Genomic DNA, 21384 nt, shown 5'->3' with positions numbered 1-21384 from the left:
ACCTACATAACTGTTAAAAGCACGGGCTTCATATCAGGCTTAGCCACTTATATCAGCTCTGACCTGAGCCTCAGTTTACTTATGTGATAAAAGAGAAACCTACTTCTTCTCCCGGAGATGGCCTATGTTGGGAGCTCACCAAACGGTAGCGACTGGTTGTTATTATTGATAATGATAATGTTTGCATTTTAGGTTGGAACTCAGTTTATCCGTGGTGTGTCTGGAGGAGAAAGAAAAAGGACGAGTATAGGAATGGAGCTGATTACTGATCCTTCCATCTTGTTCCTGGATGAGCCCACAACTGGCTTAGACTCGAGCACAGCAAACGCTGTCCTTTTGCTGCTGAAAAGGTAAATGCTGTGGGAACATTATTCTTCATGGACTATCTGATCGCCGCTGTGTACCAGATATTCTTGGTGGAGGGGATTCAGATCAAAACAGTTTCTTCCTTCGTTATTGGAAGGAAACAGTCAATGAACAAATGCTAAGTGTTATCAAGAAAAACCAAACAGGTAAGAGGGTAGGCAGTGATGGCCGTGGTGGGGGTGGGGGTGTTGTTTCATGTAGCAGGATGGTCTGGAGGGACCTCACGGATGTGGGGGTGGGCGAGTGAGACCTGCGTGTCTGGGAGAAGAGTTCTAGTTGGAGGGAACAGCCAGTGGCCCCGAGGCAGGGCATGCCCGATGTGTGTGGAACGTCAAAGAGGCCAGAGGAACTACAGCCCATGAGGGGGAGTGGAGGTTGGCCAGTGTATTAGTATGCTCAGGCTGTCAGCAGGGTTGTTCCTTCTGGGCCCTCTCTTCCTTGGCTTGCAGATCGCTGTCTTCTCCCTGTGTCTTCACTGCCCTTCTCTGTGTGTGTCTGTGTCCTAATCGCCTTTTTATAAGGACACTAGTCAGATTAGGACGTACCCAACGCCGTGTAATCTTAATTACCTCTTTAAAGACTCTGTCTCCAAACATAGGCACATTCTGAGGTTCTGGAGGGCAGGACTTCAACGTATGAATTTTGGGGGGAGACACTTCATTCCACAACAGGACAGGACGTGAGATGGAGGTGGGTTGGTGGCAGATTATATAGGCCACTTGTAGGCCACTGTAAAGACTATGGCTTTTGTTGTCGCTAGGTGATGTGGGAAGCTTTTGGAGAGTTTTATAACAGGAGTGACAGCCGCGGAGAAAGAGGGTGTAAGGGTGGGTGCCAGGAATCCAGTCGGGAGGCCGTTGGTAGCGGCTTGGTTGAGACACAATCGTGCTTGGACTAGGGTGGTGGTGGCAGGTGATGAGAAGTGGGTGGGCTCTAGACCTATTTTGAAAATAGAGCCAACAGGATTAGCTCGTGAATTGGATGTGATTATTGAGAATGAAAAGAAATGGCATTTCCTTTTATCAAGACTGGGAGGAACAGGTTTATGGAAGAAATTTCAAAAGCTAAGTTTTGGACATCTTTAGAATTAATTTTTAAAGAAAGCTCAAACTTAAGAAACGCTACAAGAACAGTACAAAGAAAAGCCCACGTCCCTTCACCCGGATTCCCCAACTGTTACCATTTTACTGCATTTGTTCCTCTTGCTCCCCACTATATAAATTTTTTCTGACACCGTGCCCCATCACCCCTAAATCCTCCAGAGCGTAACCTCCCAGTCAGGAAGTCGGCGGTGATGCTTTCGCCACCATCCGGCGTGTAGACCGCGGTAGACGTCACGGCAACAGTTGCAACAGTTGCTAAGCATGTCATAGTTGACAGTCTACATGAGGAAGAGGTTTTTCTCTGTCCCTGTGTACATACTCATGTTCCTGTTTTGTTCAATGGATTGTAATGTGTTTTTCTTAATTATTGTAGGGATAAAATTAACCCACATTTGGCCAGTAGAAGTCCCTTCATTGTGACTTTTGTGTCCTTTTGACCTGTCCCTAATTATTCTTCAAGCATTTCTTTATTTTACTGTCAATGTGATGTCCCAGGCTCATCTTGTACTTTCCTGTGGCAGCTTTTTCTCCAAGGAGCCCTGGTTCTTTCTGGTGTAGTTAATACGTAGAAACCGAAATCTGGTTTCTTAGTTGGCTCATCACTACTGGAGTGTCATTGCTTCTAGACCCTCTTAGTAGACAGACCTAGGAATTACACACATACGTGTGTGTGTGTGTGTGTGTGTGTGTGTGTGTGTGTAAAATGTATATTTCTATATTTTATTTGGAAATATGTTGAATATAAATGTGTGTTTGTATATATACAAATATATTTTGAACAGAAAGACACATGTAAACATACACCTATAACTATTGCTGTATCTGTCGGTGTATATATAGTAAGAAGCCCATGAGTTCATATTTCTCATTCTTATCTAATACCTCACTGTTCATTTTATTCTTCACTCTTTCCATCTTTGTAAATGACTTTTCAGACAGTGAGACACTTGGCTCCCATTATCTCAGTGTATTTGCTGTCTTGCTCCGTCAGCTGACTCAATTGTTCACCGTAACCAGTCTCCTTTTCGCTCTGGCTACTCCCTCTGTCCTCCTCTGGAACCTCCTCCTCTGCCCCGGGTTTTTAAGTTGCCAGACACGCTCCTCTCCCCGTCACTGCCTCGCTTCCTTTGATGCCTGCGTCCTCGTAAGCAAGTCTCTTTGCTAGGAGAGGAGAAGTGGCAAGATGGGAAGGTGTCTGTGTCTAGGGGTTTAGACCTCCTAGGTTTGAGATGTCAATTGCATAAGAAAGTGAGGATGCCCAGTACTGGGTCTGGAGTTCCCTTTCATTTAGAGAAGACATCCATGACCATTTAATCATCTGCAGCCATCTGAACAATGCTCATTAGAGAGTGATGCATCGATAGGGAACACTGTTAATGTTTGCTCTCTGTTCGATCTGGTTAGCACACAAGCTTCCTTCCTCACTTAGCAGGGCTCTGACTCAGTTCTTCTCAAGCTCCGCTGTGCATTCGAATCCTCTGGGGTCCTGTTAAATGCAGACTCCGTTTGTACAGGTCTGAAGTAGAGCCCGTGATTCTCTGGGGGAGGTTCTCATAGGAGACACTGATACCGATGCCATAGGTCGTCGGGCCACGTTTGAACAGCGGGGCTCGCGCACGACTCCACCCAGCCTGCTTCAAGTCCTTGCCAGCTCCTGCTGCCCACTGAGGGCAGTGTCGGCTTCCGAGTGACATTCGTCATGGGCCCCTTTTGCTGCAGTCTGTTCAGTTTCTTCCCCCGACAGCACCCCCCGCCACACGCATGCACACACCCTCTTGTTCTGTGACACTGAGCACCTTGTAGTTTCCAGAATAAACCTTTTTATTTCACACTTTATTCACCGTATTCCTTCACCTTCAGTACTTTTTCTTGGCTTAATCCTGTTGGGTCTTTTGACACTCTACTGAGATTGTCTTCAGCCTGGGCTGTACGTCTCCCATTTTGCTTACAGAGGAGCCCTTGGCTACTTCTAGTCCACATTGTATTGAAATTACTGACCTGCTGGCCTGCTCCCTCTTTGGGGCAGAACAGATCTTGTATACACTGCTCGCATACAGTAGGTGCTTAGAAAATGTTTAAATTGGAGTGATTCTTCTCATAAAATATTTTTAATAGTGACAGTTTTGAACAGTGATTTTGGCCTTTGTTTCTTCCGCTCCTAAGTAATAACTTGTGTGAAAAGGTGGTTTGCACAGTCTTGACCATGCAATTAGACCAGAGATCAAATCCCAGCCCTGCCCCTCACTGTCACCCCGTGGCCAGTTGCTTATCCATTTAAGCTGTCTCTATAAAATTAAGGTAATAATAATATTGTGAAAATTGAAATGAGGTTATTTCTAAAGTACTTAGCAAAGACATAGTAAGTACTCAGTAATGTTCATTGTATCATTAGGACAGAAGAATGAAAACTGATTTCTAAGGAGCCAGAAGACCTAAGTGATAAATGAGAATGGGGCATATGACTTTTTTTTTTTTTTTTTTTTTAGACCATAGTTAGTTTTCAAACTTGAGTGTATGTATGGATTACCTGGGGTGCTGGTTAAAAACATGGATTCCTGAGCTTCATGCCCAGAGATTCTAATTCAGTGTCTGGGAAGACTGCCCAGGAATCTGCATCTTAAATAAACATTCTAGTTGATTCTATTTTTTTTTTTTTTTTAAGACAGAGTCTCGCTCTATTGTCCAGGCTAGAGTGCCGTGGCATCAGTCTAGCTCATAGCAACCTCAAACTCCTGGGCTCAAGCAGTCCTTCTGCCTCAGCCTCCCCAGTAGCTGGGACTACAGGCATGCACCACCATGCCTGCCTAATTTTTTCTGTATATTTTTAGTTGTCCAGCTAATTTCTTTATATTTTTCTTTTAGTAGAGACGGGGTCTCGCTCTTGCTCAGGCTGGTCTCAAACTCCTGAGCTCAAACAATCCACCCGCCTTGGCCTCCCAGAGTGCTAGGATTACAGGCGTGAGCCACCGCGCCCGGCCTCTAGTTGATTCTAGACTGTCCATGCAACACATTTTGAGAATTCCTTATTCTTTTTAATTTCTTTTTTTTTTTGAGATGGAGTCTCACTCTTTTGCCTGGGCTAGAATGAGTGCCTTGGTGTCAGCCTAGCTCACAGCAGCAACCTAAAACTTCTGGGCTCAAGCGATCCTTCTGCCTCAGCCTTGCAAGTTGCTGGGACTACAGGCATGCACCACCATACCCGGCTAATTTTTTCTATATATTTTTAGTTGTCTGATTAATTTCTTTCTATTTTTAGTAGAGACGGGGTCTCGCTCTTGCTCAGGCTGGTCTCGAACTCCTGAGCTCGAACAATCCACCCGCCTCGGCCTCCCAGAGTGCTAGGATTACAGGCGTGAGCCACCGCGCCCGGCCCCCTTATTCTTTTTAACTAAAAGCATCGAATTTAGGTTCCTAAGCAGCAGGTAGACAATATGAGGTGAAAAGTTAGTAAAAGAAAATCAAGTTGAGCTAGAAGCAAATGATCTAAAGGCAGGAATAAAGTATTTTACCAAGGAGTACAAGTTTCAGATGTTTAATGACTTGTTATTTTCTTGTTTTTAACTTAGGATGTCTAAGCACGGACGAACAATCATCTTCTCCATTCATCAGCCTCGATATTCCATCTTCAAGTTGTTTGATAGCCTCACCTTGTTGGCCTCAGGAAGACTAATGTTCCATGGGCCTGCTCAGGAGGCCCTGGGGTACTTTGCATCAGTGGGTATGGTTGACTGTTCCGTGCAGTAAGGCCCTTCATCAACAGAATCCCGAAGGAGAGCGGAGGGGGTCATCACGAGTGCTGTTCGATCTTTGGGTAGACATGCTATGGGTCCCACCACTCCAAAACGTCTGTGGTCTGTGTGGTGCTGGAATTTTTCTTCATTTGCAGCACAAGCTTGTTAGGTCTCTTTCCTGTCCTATTTGAGTATGTATGCACGTGTGTGTCTGGGTATTTTCACTGGGCTTATATCTGTTCTGCTTCCCAGTTATGGTGGCCTTTCCCTATCAGTTCAATAATTAATATGTTGGACTCATAGCCAGTTATTCCATCAGCTGAACATTTTTGGAAAGGCGTAGTATCATTGTTTTCTTGAACACATAACAGATCAGCCTTTCTCATTTTTTCCCCCTTATGTGTGATGTTGGTCTGCCTTGATGAGGCCTCATGGAGATGCACCTTGCTTTTCTAGTAACATTAGACTGCAGATGGAGGCCTTGAGTGGGAGCCAGTGACCTGTCAGTCAATAGAGTGGCTTGTCCTGTATCTGACTTTGATGGGCCAACATTTGTAAGGATTCTGGACCGCCTGGTTCTTTGTATTTCAGATTGAAATGTGGGATTTTTTTTTTTTTTTAATGGCTGGTGCAGTCTGCTTCATTTTAGAGATACTTGGATATGATAATAGATGATTTTCCATGACCTCAGATATGGCTTGAAATATTCATTAGCTATTTTTCTTTTTCTTTTTTTTTTGAGACAGAGTCTCACTGTGTTGCCCGGGCTAGAGTGCCGTGGCGTCATCCTAGCTCACTGCAACCTCAAACTCATGGGCTCAAGCGATCCTCCTGCCTCAGCCTCCCGAGTAGATGGGACTACAGGCATGCGCCACCATGCCTGGCTAATTTTTTCTATATATTTTTTGTTGTCCAATTAATTTCTTTCTAATTTTAGTAGAGACGGGGTCTCGCTCTTGCTCAGGCTGGTTTCGAACTCCTGAGCTCAAACAATCCTCCCGCTTCAGCCTCCCAGAGAGCTAGGATTACAGGCGTGAGCCACCGCGCCCGGCCAGCTATTTTTCTTAATTCAATTTTGTTTAATCTCTGTCATTTAAAATAATCAAGCATGTATGGATTTGGGGAGTGTAGGGGAGATGAACCTAGGAGTCAAACTTCAGGCCAAGTTGAGTTGGGATTATCGCGCCATAGAAGTGGAGGTAAGAGTTCGGGTGCGCTGTGCTGGTCATGTTCTCTCGAGAATGCTGCTCTGGGGACTTGTTCTCTTTTTGGAATCATGGCAGCGTGACAGTTAATTTGGACGTCTGAATTTAGTATGCGGAGAAGCAGTCATTGCTAATGTTGGTACTGCCAATCTGGCATTCTCTGGGGGAGCTCAGAGAGCACAACGCACCTGGACTTTTAATATTTTTTTCTTGCTCCTGTATTTAGATTTTTGAAGAAATACTACTAAGTACCAGAGCATATTGATAGTTATTTCAGGTCTCATGAATTATGATAGGTTAGGCCCAAGCACTTACAATGTAAGATTTCCTGAGAGTCCAAGGTTTGGGTTTTTTTTTTTTTTTTTTTTGGTCTGGGAAACCAAGAATTGTTGAAATGTTGTGTGACTGAATACACAAGGGAAAGGGTAAATGAGTGTGGGGAGAAGGGAGAAAGGAAATGAGGGAGAAACTGTTAGATCCTGCCTTCTCTAGCCTCAGCTCCCTCGTCCTCTAAAAGTGAGTCCTCTTTATTTTCCAAGACCATCCAATGTGTGCCCATGGGCTGCCTTCTTCCTTAGGTTACCAGTGTGAGCCCTACAATAACCCCGCAGACTTCTTCCTGGACATCATTAACGGAGATTCGACTGCGGTGACATTAAACAGAGAAGAAAACAACCATGACGGTACGTGAATCTGTTAGATTCACAGATTTTTTACCTAATTAGATTGGCTGAAGTTTAGCCATGTGGTGGCTCAAACATGGCTTAGGTAATGCAGTGCTCTGATACCAGTCAACACAAAGATTTTGTTGGCCGTGAGTGCTGTGGGTGTTTTTGATTTAATTTATAAATGAGCATTTATAAACAGGGTCTCGCTCTGATGTCTGGGCTAGAGTGCAGTGGCGTTATCATAACTCACAACAACCCTAAACTCCTGGGCTCAAGTAATCCTCCTGCCTCAGCCTCCCAAGTAGCTGGACTACTGGTGTGTGCCACCACACCTGGCTAATTTTTAAGTTCTTTTGGTAGAGACGGGGTCTGGCTGTGTTGCCCAGGCTGGTCTCAAACTCCTGACCTCAAGCAATCCTCCCACCTCTGCCTCCCAAAGTGCTGGGATTACACGTGTGAGCTACCACACCCAGCCTGATATTATTAATGCTAAGAGGAGTTTTCATTAAAAGAATAAATATGCTCGTTGTTTATATAGCGTTTTTAAAATAATAAATCTGACACTCTATGCGTGTGCACGTAGGAAATAAGGACCAGATTTTTATATTAAAGATTATAACTCCCCAGGATAAGAACTATTTTAAAAGAATCAGGGTCTAAATGGTTAGGAAAACACCAGTGGGTTTGCTGTACCCATAAGACTATGGCAGTAGTGAGGCTAATTTGCTATATTTCTCTTTCGTGTAAAGCGATACAAAGCCAGTAATTTTTTATACTCGAGCTTTAGAATTAAGGTGTTAGGGAAGAATCCAAAAAAGGGTTCATAGAAAAATAAGCCAAATAAGTTGTAACCTTGCTCATAGTGTTTTCCTTCTTTATCCACTTTTATTCTAAAGCCGCAGAGACCATAGAGCTGCCCAAGGGAGAGATGCCACTCATAGAAAAATTAGCTGAGTTTTATGTCAACTCGTCCTTATGTAGAGAAACAAAGGCTGAATTAGATCAACTCTCGGGGACTCAGAAAAGGAAGAAGAGCCCAGCCTTCAAGGACATCACTTATGCCACCTCCTTCTGTCATCAACTCAAATGGGTTTCCAGGCGTTCATTCAAAAACTTACTGGGTAATCCCCAGGCCTCTGTAGCTCAGGTACCAAGACAGCTTCTTTTGAAATACTCACGTGGGGAACTGTTGGTTCTCATATTACCTACTTTAGCATTATGTTTATCTTCTACCTACTCTTCTCTTTATTTGTTATCCATTTGGGACATGGAAACAGTCAACAGAACAAGTAATACAGAATTAAGTAGTCTTTTTTTTTTTTAGAGACACGGTCTAGCTGTGTCACATGGGCTAGAGTACAGTGGCATCATCGTAGCTCACAGCAACCTCAAACTCCTGGGCTCAAGTGATCCTCCTGCCTCAGCTTCCCAAGTAGCTGGGACTACAGGTGCAGGCCACCCATGCCCAGCTAATTTTTCTGTTTTTAGTAGAGACGGCGTCTCACTCTTTCTAAGGTTGGTCTTGAACTCCAGGCCTCAAGCGATCCTCTCGCCTCGGCCTCCTAAAGTGCTAGGATTATAGGTATGAGCCACTACACCTGGCCAGAAAGCTTATTTTTTAGTGGTTTCTTGAACTACCTAAGTCAGAATTTTTGTTGATTTAGACAAGCTGTAATGAATAGTCTTGGTAGAAAAATTTTTTATTTGAAAAATGTAAAGAAAATGTCAGCCATGTTTGGGGTTTTCTGATAGCTGTCCACGTTCATTCACTGACTCATTCAGCATTTTGGGGACATATATATACTAACGAACAAAATGGGCAAAAATAAAAATCTCTGCTGTCGTGGAGCTTATTTTCTTATGAGGACAAACATGATAAATGAATAAAGAAATTAACACATTGACTGCTACACTAGAAAAAAAGATTTTTTCCCCAGGGCCATGGTGTTTTATTAAAACAAAATGATCCTTTCTAAGTTGTTACTTTTGATTGTTTTCTGTGCATGAGTTACACGCAACGAAATCCACATTTTTAGGATTAAATCGTCAACTGTTAATTGAAACAACAAGGACATCAACAAGTAAGATTTTCACGAACCAACTGCAGAGTTTTGCTTCATGAGGCCCTGAGGTCAAAACTAGCCTGAGTTAAATACAACTCACAAGGCAGTCAATGTGTTGAATATACATCAAGTTAGATGGTGGAAGGGACTATGGAGAGAGTTAAAGCAGAGAAGGGATAGAAAAAGGAGTGAGAGGGAGAAGGAGGTGGGGAGAAGAGAGTAGGTTTGCAGTTGAAATCAGGTGGCCGGGGAAACCTCCTAGTGTCCCTGAATACACCTGGGGATGGTATGGGCTGGCCACTGTGCAAGAGAAGAAGAGCCTGTGTGCAAACTGCCGTCCCTTATCACTGATCTTCCTTATTTAGGGCCTCTAATCTTAGGAAAGCAGTAGATACCTCAAAAAGTTTGCACGTTATGCAAAGGTAGTAAACAACCTTGAGTTCCGTAAAACAAGACTAGTCACTGTCAGATTAACTTTCTCTTGATTAAGATGACATAGTGTTCTTTTCTTTTTGGTTGGCTCTGAGGTAGTTATTATTACTCCTTATGGTTTTTCTTTTATTCTTAACCCCTCTGTTGCACAGAACACTGTACTCCCAGTTCATTGGTCCATCCTTTATAAGGAAATCAGTTTAGCTGGTTATTTTTGGGTTGTTATTTTTATTACCAATATTGAGTTTCTGTTGAGTACTAATGGCACACTGTTGGCTCTAATGAAATATTACTGACTTTTTAATTTATGCCCTGTAATTTTTGTATTTAAGTAATAGTGCCTTCTAAATGTATCTGAGAGCCTATATCACTACTTGAGCCATATTGCTAATTGCCCCAGGTGTTTCTGGTACTCATAATTTGGCTTTTCTGTAAGAACATGGGTACTTTTGTACATTTTCAATCAAGGGTCAAGTTTTATTCCTTGAGAGTGGATTTAATGTCATTTGGAAACCAGAGTGATGAGTTAGACCAACGTGGGTTACCTATTGTTCAACAGCGAGATAAGTAATGAGTTGCTTCTTTAGTGTGATTTAAGCATTAGATTTTTCTTCCTTGGAAAATAACTTGAATTTCTCTTGCCTCTAAAAGTGGTTTAGAAGCATCTTGTTCAAGTCTCCCATATCGTAGTTCTGGGCAGGACGTGATTAGAATACAGAGCTATTTCCCATGTACCAGGATTCTGCATGTTTTGGTGCTAGGCTTTAGTCCGATGTGAACACTAGTCCTCGTGCCTCCAGGCCGTATGTTCGGCCTACCTGTGTCATCAGTGAACTTAGTTCCACAAAAGGAGTTCCAACGATGTTCATAGCAGTGACAGGCTCATAGAACAAGGATAGAACCTTGTATCTCCCCGGGCATCTGCTTGCAGGGCAAGTTTTGTTCAGATTTGTAAATATTGGAATGTTAGCTTAGGGCAGGAGTAGGCAAACCATCTCTTTGTAAAAGACCAGATAATAAATATTTTAGGCTTTGCAGGTTATGTGGTCTTTGTCTCAGGTAGTCAACTCTGCCATTTGAGCTTGAAAGCACCCATAGCTAATACAGAAACAAATGAACTTGGCATTATTCCAATAAAACATTGTTCATTGCACTGAAATTTGAATTTCATATAAATTGTATATTTCAAGAAACATGAATCTTCTTGGCTTTTGTTTTTCAACCATTAAAAACTGTAAAAAACCATTCTTAGCTCACAGACTGAACAAAAATAGGTGGCTGGCCCTGTTATAGCCTGAGAGCCATAGCTATTGACTCCTGGCTTAGGGTTTTTAATCTTGCATGTTGTTTCACTTCTAATTTTTTTTGTTTCTTTGCATCAAAAGAGAATACGTCTCTAAGTTTTTGAACATGGGGTTGTTAAAAAGTCTTAATGGCTTTCTGCTGATAAATCTCTTGTATTTATTGTCCTAGAGCTGTACTTTGGTTTGACATAATTATTTCTCTTTTATGATTCCACTTAGCCTCTGATAATGCATTTAACCGAAGGTTGTATTTAGATGATTTTGGAATGAATGGATTATGTGTGTAAGACGACTTAATGTTCGTTTAATCCATCAAGCATTTCCTAATCAAATCAATCTGGAAGCAGATAGGGTCTGTCTGTTCCATTGTGCAATGCTTAGTTTGCCTATTTGTTTTCTTTTCCTTAACAGAAGAAAGAGTAACATAGACACACCTTATAAAAGCATGTCACGCTTAGGGGATTAATTGTTTTGTCAATATGTTTGAAAGCTGACTTTGAAAATACTTTTAGAACTTTGAAACCTTTAGGAAACATCCTAATCATAATACTCAGTGTTAGTATAAGATATCGAGTCTGAATGCAAAAGAAACAAAGCATGTGGAGTGTCCAGCTTGAAGAGTTTGAACAATACTGTGTGAAAATATAGATTCTTGTAGACACGTGCATGCCTTAATGTCGATGGTGTCATCAGCATTTACTTTGGAAGCTTGATATGTTGAAGTAGAGTATATTCTGAGGGAAATGAAAATACATAAGGGTAATGGGAGTTTCCCCAAATTTCTAACTGAATTTTTAAGTTAAGGACATCTCGTAAGTGAAGCACTTAAATAATATTCTTTCCAGACTAGGGTCTTCACAAACACAGATCATGATCCTGTTTTTCCACGTTGGTTTGCTTCATGCCAAACATGTCCTTGATTAGTTACCGAACATGGCCTTGATTAGGTCTTGATACCAGTGGACTATGATAGTACTAATTTCTTTCTTTTTTTTTTTTTTTTTTAAGAGACAGGGTCTCACTCTGTCGCCCAGGCTGCAGTGGCCCAGTCACAGCCCACAGCAACCTCAAACTCCTGGGCTCAAGCAGTCTTCTGCCTCAGCCTCCTGGGACTACAGGCACGCGCCACCGCGCCTGCCTAATTTTTCTATTTTTTGTAGAGACAGGGTCTCACTATGTTGCCCAGGCTCGTCTTCAACATTTAGGCTCAAGTGATCCTCCCACCTCAGCTTCCCGAAGTGCTAGCATTACTGGCATGAGCCACCATGCCCAGTGAGATTTTTTGTTGTCGTTGTTAGCTTTGAGGGTTTCAAGATACATGGTAGGACATTTTGTTTTCTTTAGATTACCATTTCTTATAATTTTATATTTCATTCATGAATAATTATAAGTAGAATTTCCTAAAATAAATCATGTCGCGATGTAACCCTTAACCCTTTGCTTACTGAAGTGTCTTTAAGAGACTTTTTATTCTACAAACGAGTGATGTTTGTCCATCTCCTTAGGGGCCATGCAAACAGATCGAGTAGGTGAGGGTGGACGAGAAAGGCGAAGCGTCGCAGCTTAGATCTGCAGGGATGGCCGTGGTGACGTGGCTGAGGGTGATAAGAAGCTGTGACAGAGGCTATGTAATGTCAGCTCGCGGAGAGTGCGCAGGGAAAGCTCTGGAATGCTTTGGTGATGGTGACGATGGGCTTTCCAGTGCAGACGTGGCCTCCCCAGAGGTCGGATAGGCAGGTCCCAGCTCACTCCTACTTCCTTACCAAGCAAAATGCCATTGTTAGATTCTTTTTTTTTTTGTATGTGCGCTTTTAAAATTTTATTTGTCTTTATTTGTTTTTAATGTTAAGAGTAAAGATATCCTGTTTTCACCTGAACCTCTTCGAATATAAAACGACGCATGTTCCTGGGCACAAAGGTTAAGAGTTCAGTTCAGGTCAAAACTCTTCACCACTTGGACTTTGCTTTTGTTCCCAAAACGGTGTTGCCAGGACCTCGCGTTGCTCTGCCACACCTGGTGGAGAACTGGGAGGAACCTTAGCTCTTCCAGTAGTTGCTTTGTTGTCCTGCCAGCTTCCCCGAAAACCACAGGTGACTTAATTTTTAACTTCAGAAAGCATTCTAAATAATGTACACTGTTGTATTCTCCCTGGGACGTTTGACCAAGCCATTGCATGCTCACCTCAGTGGAGAGATCTGATTATGTAGCCCTATATATTATAATAATAAATGGTGTGTATAATTTTTTTTACTTTTAATTGAAACTCTTTCCTTTTTTATTTTCTTTTTTCTGTTTGAAAAGATAATTATCACAATCATACTGGGACTGGTCATAGGTGCCATTTACTTTGGGCTAGAAAATGATACTGCTGGAATCCAGAATAGGTGAGTAAATTCAGATCTTGATTTTGAGAAATTGCTGTTACTTTCCTCCAGCTTATAAAAACCCATTAAGAATTTGAATTTAAGACAAGTACAGGGTAAATGTCACTATTTTATTGTGGAGTTGGATGAGTCAGTGACTTGAAAGTGGGATGGAAGAGTTAATTGTTTTACACAAATATATATATGTATGTATGAAGTGGTAAAATATACAGAAAATAAAACTTGCCCTTTTAACCATTTTTAAATGTACAGTTCAGTGGCGTTAAGTTCATTTACATTGGTGTGCAACTATCACCACCATCCAACTCTAGAACTTTTTTCATCTTATCAAATGGAATATCTGTACCCATTAAATAATAACGTCCCATACCCACCTCCCTCAACCCACCTCCTCCAACCCCTGGCGACCACCGTTCTACTTTGTGCCTCTGCATTTGACCACTCTAGGAACCTCATAAAAGTGGAATCATGCAGTATGTATGTCCTTTGGCAACTGGCTTATTTCCCTTTGCATAATGTCTTCATGGTTCTTCCACGTTGTAGCACGTGTTAGATTTTCTTTCCTTTGTAAGGTTAAATAATAGTCCATTGCGTGTACATACCACATTTTGCATTTTGTTTTCCATACATCTGTTGATAGAAACTTGGATCGCTCCCACCTTTTGGCTGTTGTAAATAACACTCACATACCTGTTTGAATCTCTGCTTTTGATTATTTTGGTATATACCCAGAAGTAGAATTGCTGGGTCATACGTTAATTCTGTTAAATTTGAGAAGCCTCTGTACTGTCTTCCACAGCGGCTATGCCATTTTGCATTCTTACCAGCAGTGCACGAGGGTTCCAGTTTCCCCATATCCTCACCAACACTTCTTTCCTTTCCCCCTTTTTAAAAGTAATAGAGATCCATCGGACCTTTGAAAAGTATCTATTCAAGACCTTCATTGACTTTAAAATTGGATTGTTTGCTTTGCCAGTTGAGTTGTAGGAATTCTTTACATTTTAGGGGGGATATTAATCCCTTATCAGTTATATGATTTGCAAATATTTCCCCCCATTCTGTGGGATGTCTTTTCACTGTGTCCTTTGATGCATAAGTGTTTTTAATTTTGATGTAGTCTTTTTTATCTATTTCTTCCTTTGTAGCCTGTGAGCTGATTTCCTTGATGTTTTTGATTTGTTTGACTTGGGGGTGGGGTGTGTGGGTGGGACCCAGCTTTTCCTATTATATGGCCAGCACTTATGTTAGTGTTGTGATCCTTAGCTAGTTTTAGTGATACTTGACCTTTAAAAATCTCATTTTATGATGAGATTCTTTAATGTCTGTGTCATGTTCCGAACACAGGTGCCCAGCTATGTCACAGACCTCAGCGTTCTTATATTTTATGTATTGAAAACCACTCGGTGCCAGGCACTGTGCTCTTGGCCTGACACCCACGTTCTCAGGGTAACTCCCAGTGGCCAGAGTGGGAGGATGGTACTGTGCCCATTTTACCGTTGAGAAAAGTTGAAGAAGAATAGTTGAAGAATGTTAAATCGATTTTGATGTCTGGAGAGGCTTATTATTTTTGAAAGGATAAGCATAGAAGTTGATTCCTCTGTCAAGTAAGATAAATGTTTTTTCTGTATAGGATCAGATAGTGTTGCTCTACAATGAGATTATTGTTATTAAACAGCACCGTACCAGAGTTATGTCATTGTTTATCTTTTCATCTTCCCCGAGGGCTGAGATCTGGATTGTCCCCCAACTTGCTAGTAATTGATGGTTTGTGTCCTGTGTAGATGCTATTTCTTAACCCAGCACAGAATATCTTGCAGGATCTAGAGGCTGTGGACCTTTTATATTGTGCAGCAGGAAATGTTTGGAAAAAATATTGAGAAACCTGTCCTAACTGGAATTCTAAAGACTGGACATCTAGCCATTAAAGTTCTTGGTAGAAAAATCCAGAGAGGAGCTTTAGCTATTTCTGCAAATGTTTTCTGGAGAAATAGGGCATTAATCTTATTTTTTAATTTGCATTTTTGCTAGCATTAAGTTTGCTACCGTTTTTTGTAAGAATTTGGACTGCATGAAAGGAGCCCGTGTGTGGTTTATCTAATCCTTCCTGGGGTGATGAGTGATTGATTCTTTTGATTAGGAAAAAGATGTTTCTGCATCATCTCTGGAACCAGGTTCTCAAAGTTTTGTTCAGGGGTGAATATCAGTACCTCATCATTTGAAACTGCTTGGGAGGCCGGCCATTTAGTTCTTTTCTTTGGGGATGAATTCTCCCAGAGACACAAGAACTCTCTTTGTTCTTTCTCTAACCTGTGTAACTGAGAAACTGGGTTTCAGTCATGTGTAGAATGTGACCTGCTTTGAGTTAATAGTTACCCCTAAAATAAATGGGTTGTGGTGATAGATAAGCAAATTAGTGTATAAGGGAAAAGGTATTTTTTAAAAATAGTGCTCAGATCAGTAATCCCACTTCTGAGTTTTCACCCAAAAGATTTGAAATTAGTTTGTTGAAGAAATATCTGTACCCTCTGTGTTTATTGCAGCTCTGTTCACAATAGCCAAGTTACGGATTCAACCTAAGAGTCTATCAACAGATGAATAGGTAAAGAAAATGTGTATATACACAACATGGAATACTATTTAGCCTTAAAAAGGAAAGAAATTTTGTCATTTGCAACAACATGTGTAGAATTGGGGAACAATATGCTAAGTGAAATAGGCCAAACACAGACAAATACCATGTGATCTCACTCAACGTGGAATCTCAAACAGTCGAACTCCAGAGACAGCAGAGTGGTGGTTATTACTAGAGGCTGGTATTGGGGCCGAATGGGGAGAGGAAGGTCAAAGGGTACAAAACCTCAGTGACACAGGAGAAATGAAGTGTTTGTTTTTGAGATACATGGCACAGTGTGGTGAATACAGTAAATAATAAACATGCATTTCAGAATTACCAAGAGAGTAAATTTTACGTTCTCACCACAAAAAATAAGTATTTGAGGTGATGGATATGACAGTTAGCTCAATTTAATATTTCATATTTATGATTCATAAAGCATAACATCACTTGATACCCCATAAATCTATACAACTATAATTTGTCAGTTTAGAATTTAAAAATCAAAAACCATTCAGACCAATAAGTAGAGATGACAGATGTGAATTACCACCTTGAAAAGAATTAGAATGAGTTAAATCCTTCCACAGCAAAAAAAAAAAAAACTGTATTTAGTATAAAATAAATCATCTTATCATTTAAAAGGAACTTTATTGTCTACTTTTTCCAAATCATTATGAACATTTTTCCTTTTAAGGTAGTTAGGATTGTTCTCTTGGATTTACATTTTTAAAAATGCTTCTCTTGTTTTTATGTCATTTAAGTGATGAGCCTTGGTTTGAACTCACACCCTTGATGTCAGTGACATTGTTTGATTATGACCGGAGGCCCTTCCCTGTGTCAGGGACGTTGGCATGCTTTTATAAAATCCACACTTGTATAGAAATGTAGATTATCTGAACACTTTTGTTTTTAAATCTCAAGTATTTTACTGAGAAGCAGTAATAATTTTCCTTTTTGTACAGGTGCACAGATTAGTGTTTTCTTTAGCAATAACCCTCATTTATTTTCTTTTAGCACTTTGGAAACCACATAGGGGATTGGTTGTCAAGGCTAATGTCAAGGCTGGGCAGATGGTGGTGTGGGCGACATATGTAATACGGTGTTGATTAAGGTTTCCCTTCGCTGTCTTTCATTCTACTTGCCCATGTCTGTCTTTACTCAACTTTAAAACCGAAGTGGTTAATTGAATTTCTTGGCCCGTGCAGGCTTTATTTAGCTTACTGCTTCCCCGTTCATACATTAGGAATGGTACTTGGCATTTCTGTTAGTTAAAATTCAAGATGGTAGTATTTTTATGACCTGTGTATTAGCATGGCCCGCCATAACATAATAGCGTAGACCAAGTGGCTTAAACAACAGAAATTTATTTTCTCTCAGTTCTAGTCTAGAAGTCTGAGACCGGGGAGCCAACAGGGTTGGGTTCTGGGAGGGCCACCTTCTTGCTGTGTCCTTACCTGGCAGAGAGAAAGCGCTGGTGCCCTTCCTCCTTATTAGGGCGGTTCCCATCATGAGCCTCACCCCACACCCCCATGACCTCATCTGAACCTAATTGCCTCCCAAAGGCCCCATCTTCAAATACCCTCACATTGGGCATTGGGCCTCAGCATAGGAATTTGAAGGGGGGGGCAATTCCTTACCCAGCAGCCTAGGACTGTGAATTAAAATGTGTCATAATACGGAGTCCCAGGGGCCATGCTATGGAGACGTAAGAGATGGGGAGAGGACTGATGGGGCTCGTGTCTCCCTCTGTTTTAACCAGAACAGTTTCACTTGTTTTTTCCTTACATGGTATCATTTGTAGGACTTTTGTGAGTTGAAAATCAGTCTAAGGGTGTCAAATTGACTTCGATACTTTTGTTCCCTTTCTCTCACGGCAGAGCTGGGGTTCTCTTCTTCCTGACCACCAACCAGTGTTTCACCAGCGTGTCGGCCGTGGAGCTGTTTGTGGTCGAGAAGAAGCTTTTCATGTGAGTAGGTCTCTGTCGGTCAAGCTGGTCACATCCGGAATTGGGCCAAGGATGGGAATTACCAGTGTTTATCTCAGTTAATTTTTTTCAATAGATATAAATTGTGCACATTTGCTGCATACAACATGATGTTTTGAAAACCCATAGGGGTTATAAATATGAACTGAGAAAAAGCAGCCAGACGTGGGGAGGAAAATCATGAGTGCGTGAGGCCTGACACCGAGGGGAACAGAGTTTCCAGGTTGGGGTGTGGTCGGAAAACCCAAATGCTGTGGTGAAAGCAGGCAAGAAGGGCCTGGAAAGTATCTTTTGTTTTTAGTAAATGCGGGTGACCTTCATAAGAGCAGTTCGAGGGGCTCGGCAGGGGTGAAGTGTGGGCTAAGCAGCGACTTAGATGTAGGGAGGTAACGTGGACAAGGAAGGTGACCAAGCTCAGCCCTTGTCAGACCGGGGAATGGAAGGAGCCAGAAGCCAGCCTTTACCGTAAGGCCAAGCTGCTTTCGATCACTATGTTTTTCAAAGATGGACGAGATTTGTCTGTATCTATAAGCCCAGGAAAGAAATCCTTACAGAAGGAAAGAATGAAGGAGGTGGAAAAGTTTGAAACGGTGGGGAAACGATGTCAGGAAGAGGAAAGATTTGGATTTGATACTTGACAGAGATGTGTGGTTGGAAGGCGTGGTGGTCATTGAGGAATAAGCCTTTTTTTTTTTTTTCGTTTTAACTTGAGAGGAGAAGTAAGATGAGTTCGGTGATCCGAAGCTGCGGTCTGGGGCTTGGAGAATAGCAACGCCACTTTCTTCCTACTCAGACGTGGGGGAAAAGGAACCCCCGTGACTACTGAGATGAGTCACTGAACTGCTGTTTTCTTCAGAGACAGCCAGTGTCAGAGGAAGGGAAAGAAGCATTCTCTGCAGAGAGACAGGGTGTGCAGAACCTGTTGGCCCAGAGTGGGTGTTTGGGGGCCAGAAGGAGCGGCAATAAGAGGGAGTTCTGTGATGAGAAGGGGGTCACAGCACAGAGCTTCGTGGGGCTGATGGCCCAGAGAGGCTGGCACCTGAGATGGTGAAGGGCGGGGTGGGGTTAGCCTCGGGGATGTGGGACACTGTCGTATTAGACCCCTGGTGGCAGCAGAAGTCTATATAGTAAGCAGTCTAATCTTCCAGTCTGTGCCTTGTAAACTAATCTGGGATGTACGACATGTATTTTTGATCTATAGACATGAATATATCAGTGGATACTACAGAGTGTCATCTTATTTCTTCGGAAAACTGTTATCTGATTTACTACCCATGAGGATGTTACCGAGTATTATATTTACCTGTGTAACATACTTCATGTTAGGTAAGTAACAAGACAAAAAGGATGTGTCTTTAGTCTTGCCTCTGAAGTGAAACAGATGTCTCCTTGCAAGCATGGTTTTGGTTCTAAAAACTGTAAACCAAAGGCTGGACACACACCTGTGATCCTAGCACTTCTGAGAAGCTGAGGTGGGAGGATCACTTGAGTCCAGAAGTTTGAGACAAGCCTGAGCAACATAGTAAGACCCCATCTCTACAAAAAAAATAGAAAAATTAGCCAGCCGGGCATAGTGGCCTGTATTTTCACCTACTCGGGAGGCAGAGGCAGGAGGATTGCTTGAGCCCAGGAGTTTGAGGTTGCTGTGAGCTAGGATGACGCTACTGCACTCTAGCACGGGCAATAGAGTGAGACCTTGTCTAAAAAAAAAAAAACAAACCCAAACAAACTACAAACCAACCCATGAGATAAGGAATCACCTATCCATTGTGTATTCTCTGAAACAGCTGTTCACTGTGGACATTTTTGTCAAGATTTTTTTCCAACTGAACTTCTAAAACTATTTATAAAACTGTATTTTACTGAGAGATGCTGTTTGTCATACACAAACATGAGAAGACTTTATAAAACTTTGAGAGTATGCTGGAGGAGCTGGGATATTTTACTGCCTGTCTATATTTTCATTTATCTGTCTCTATGATATTTAGAGGTATATAGAGAGACAAAAAATATGTATGTATTCCCTACTCCCCATTCTTTAATGAGAGAAAAAGACGGTGACTTTGGGGGCTTATTGATTTAATAAAAATACACGTTTGATAGCTATAGAGAGTCATTTGTGTATTATGCTCAGGTTTTTATGTGCCATCCCCCCCCACCCCTCGAAAATAATCCATTTTTGACGAAGCACTGCACAATAAGAACCACTGATTGAGCTCAAACCTTCCATTTTACAAATAATAGGTGTGTAAACAATCAGGCACAGGATCTAGGTCCTTCTGATTGGTGTTCTTGTGGCTGTTTCCAGATCGTATGACCCATAGTATTAGCTCATGATGGTTTAGAAAGGAGCTTTATGAAACCTAATTTAGCTTTGCTCTCAATACAGAGTCACGTGGTGATTTGTCTAGGGAGAATTGGGTGCTGGAGGCACCCTCCTCCTCCCCCAGATAGTAAAACCACTGTGAGGCCACGTCACCCCGATCATCCCCGTGTCTTCACTCATGCAGTTACGGCACACGGTGAAATGCACGTGCTGTTGATCAGTTTCCTGTGAGAAGAGAAGGCACTAGAATTTTGGCCAGCTGTATTGCCTGTAGCTCCCCATGTTGGGAACTCAGAAATTGTTCATAATTATACATGAAAGCGTATAGGTGTTATATGGAAAAGTGCTTACGCGTTGGGTGTAAAAAAGAAGACCACAGCATAACTTTATGTAGTTACATGGAGGGAAACATCGAATTTGATGATTCAGGATAGTTGGATAGTGGATGACTTTTTTTTTCATTCTAATATTAGTTTCTTAATATTATAGTGTTATTTGCACAATAAATAACCCCCAAAACATGGTAACCTAGGCAGTTGGATTAACCCCTTTTTTTCTTTCTAAGGATTGAAGTCAGAGGCGGGTGCCTTCTTTATCATGATGTTTACCCTTATTCTGGTGGCCTATGCGGCCAGTTCCATGGCGCTGGCCGTAGCAGCGGGTCAGAGTGTGGTCGCCCTAGCGACGCTTCTCGTGACCATCTGTTTTGTGTTTATGATGGTGAGTATGAACTGTACAAACTGTGCTACTCTGAGAAGGAACCTTTCCCCCTTTGTTTCTTCGTTTACATTCACCTGTCATGTAAAATCTGCTTTGAGGATTCTGTAAACAGGACTTTGCTTTAAGGATGCCATATATTGAAATACAGCTTATATTAAAGAATATACCAGCTTTCCTCTTTGCCCTTATGCAACCTTTTTTGCTACTGTTCTAATGAAGTTACTGTAACTTTAGTTAACATGTCATTACTGAAGTGTTTTTTGTTGTTGTTTTTTTTTTTAATTTTTTTTTTTAGAGATGCGGTCTTGCTGTGTTGCCCAGGCTGGCCTCAAACTCCTGGGCTCAAGCAATCCTTCTGCCTCAGCCTCCCAAGTAGCTGGGACCACAGGGACAGGCCACTGTGCCTGGCTTAATGAGGTTTTTTTTTTTTTTTTTTTTTTGAGACAGAGTCTCACTGTGTTGCCCCGGCTAGAGTGCCG

General features: G+C 41.8%; 1 protein-coding gene across 2 annotated transcripts in view; it reads left to right on the top strand.

Annotated features, from left to right (window-relative positions):
* ABCG2 (ATP-binding cassette, sub-family G (WHITE), member 2 (Junior blood group)) overlaps positions 1 to 21384 on the top strand; it is a 51625-nt gene that overhangs the window by 25227 nt on the left and 5014 nt on the right. For both annotated transcript variants that reach the window (XM_012647246.1, XM_012647247.1), the window contains 8 exons: positions 193 to 350; positions 5036 to 5187; positions 6984 to 7088; positions 7970 to 8220; positions 13175 to 13257; positions 17752 to 17841; positions 19061 to 19185; positions 20751 to 20905. In XM_012647246.1, the coding sequence (XP_012502700.1) occupies positions 193 to 350; positions 5036 to 5187; positions 6984 to 7088; positions 7970 to 8220; positions 13175 to 13257; positions 17752 to 17841; positions 19061 to 19185; positions 20751 to 20905 (1119 nt within the window). The remainder of the gene's footprint in view (positions 1 to 192; positions 351 to 5035; positions 5188 to 6983; positions 7089 to 7969; positions 8221 to 13174; positions 13258 to 17751; positions 17842 to 19060; positions 19186 to 20750; positions 20906 to 21384) is intronic.

This window comes from Propithecus coquereli, unplaced genomic scaffold, assembly GCF_000956105.1.
Source record: "Propithecus coquereli isolate 6110/MARCELLA unplaced genomic scaffold, Pcoq_1.0 Scaffold26, whole genome shotgun sequence".
Taxonomy (NCBI): domain Eukaryota; kingdom Metazoa; phylum Chordata; class Mammalia; order Primates; family Indriidae; genus Propithecus; species Propithecus coquereli.
Note: the sequence above shows the minus strand (reverse complement) of the source record. Positions and strands in the feature narration are given on the sequence as shown.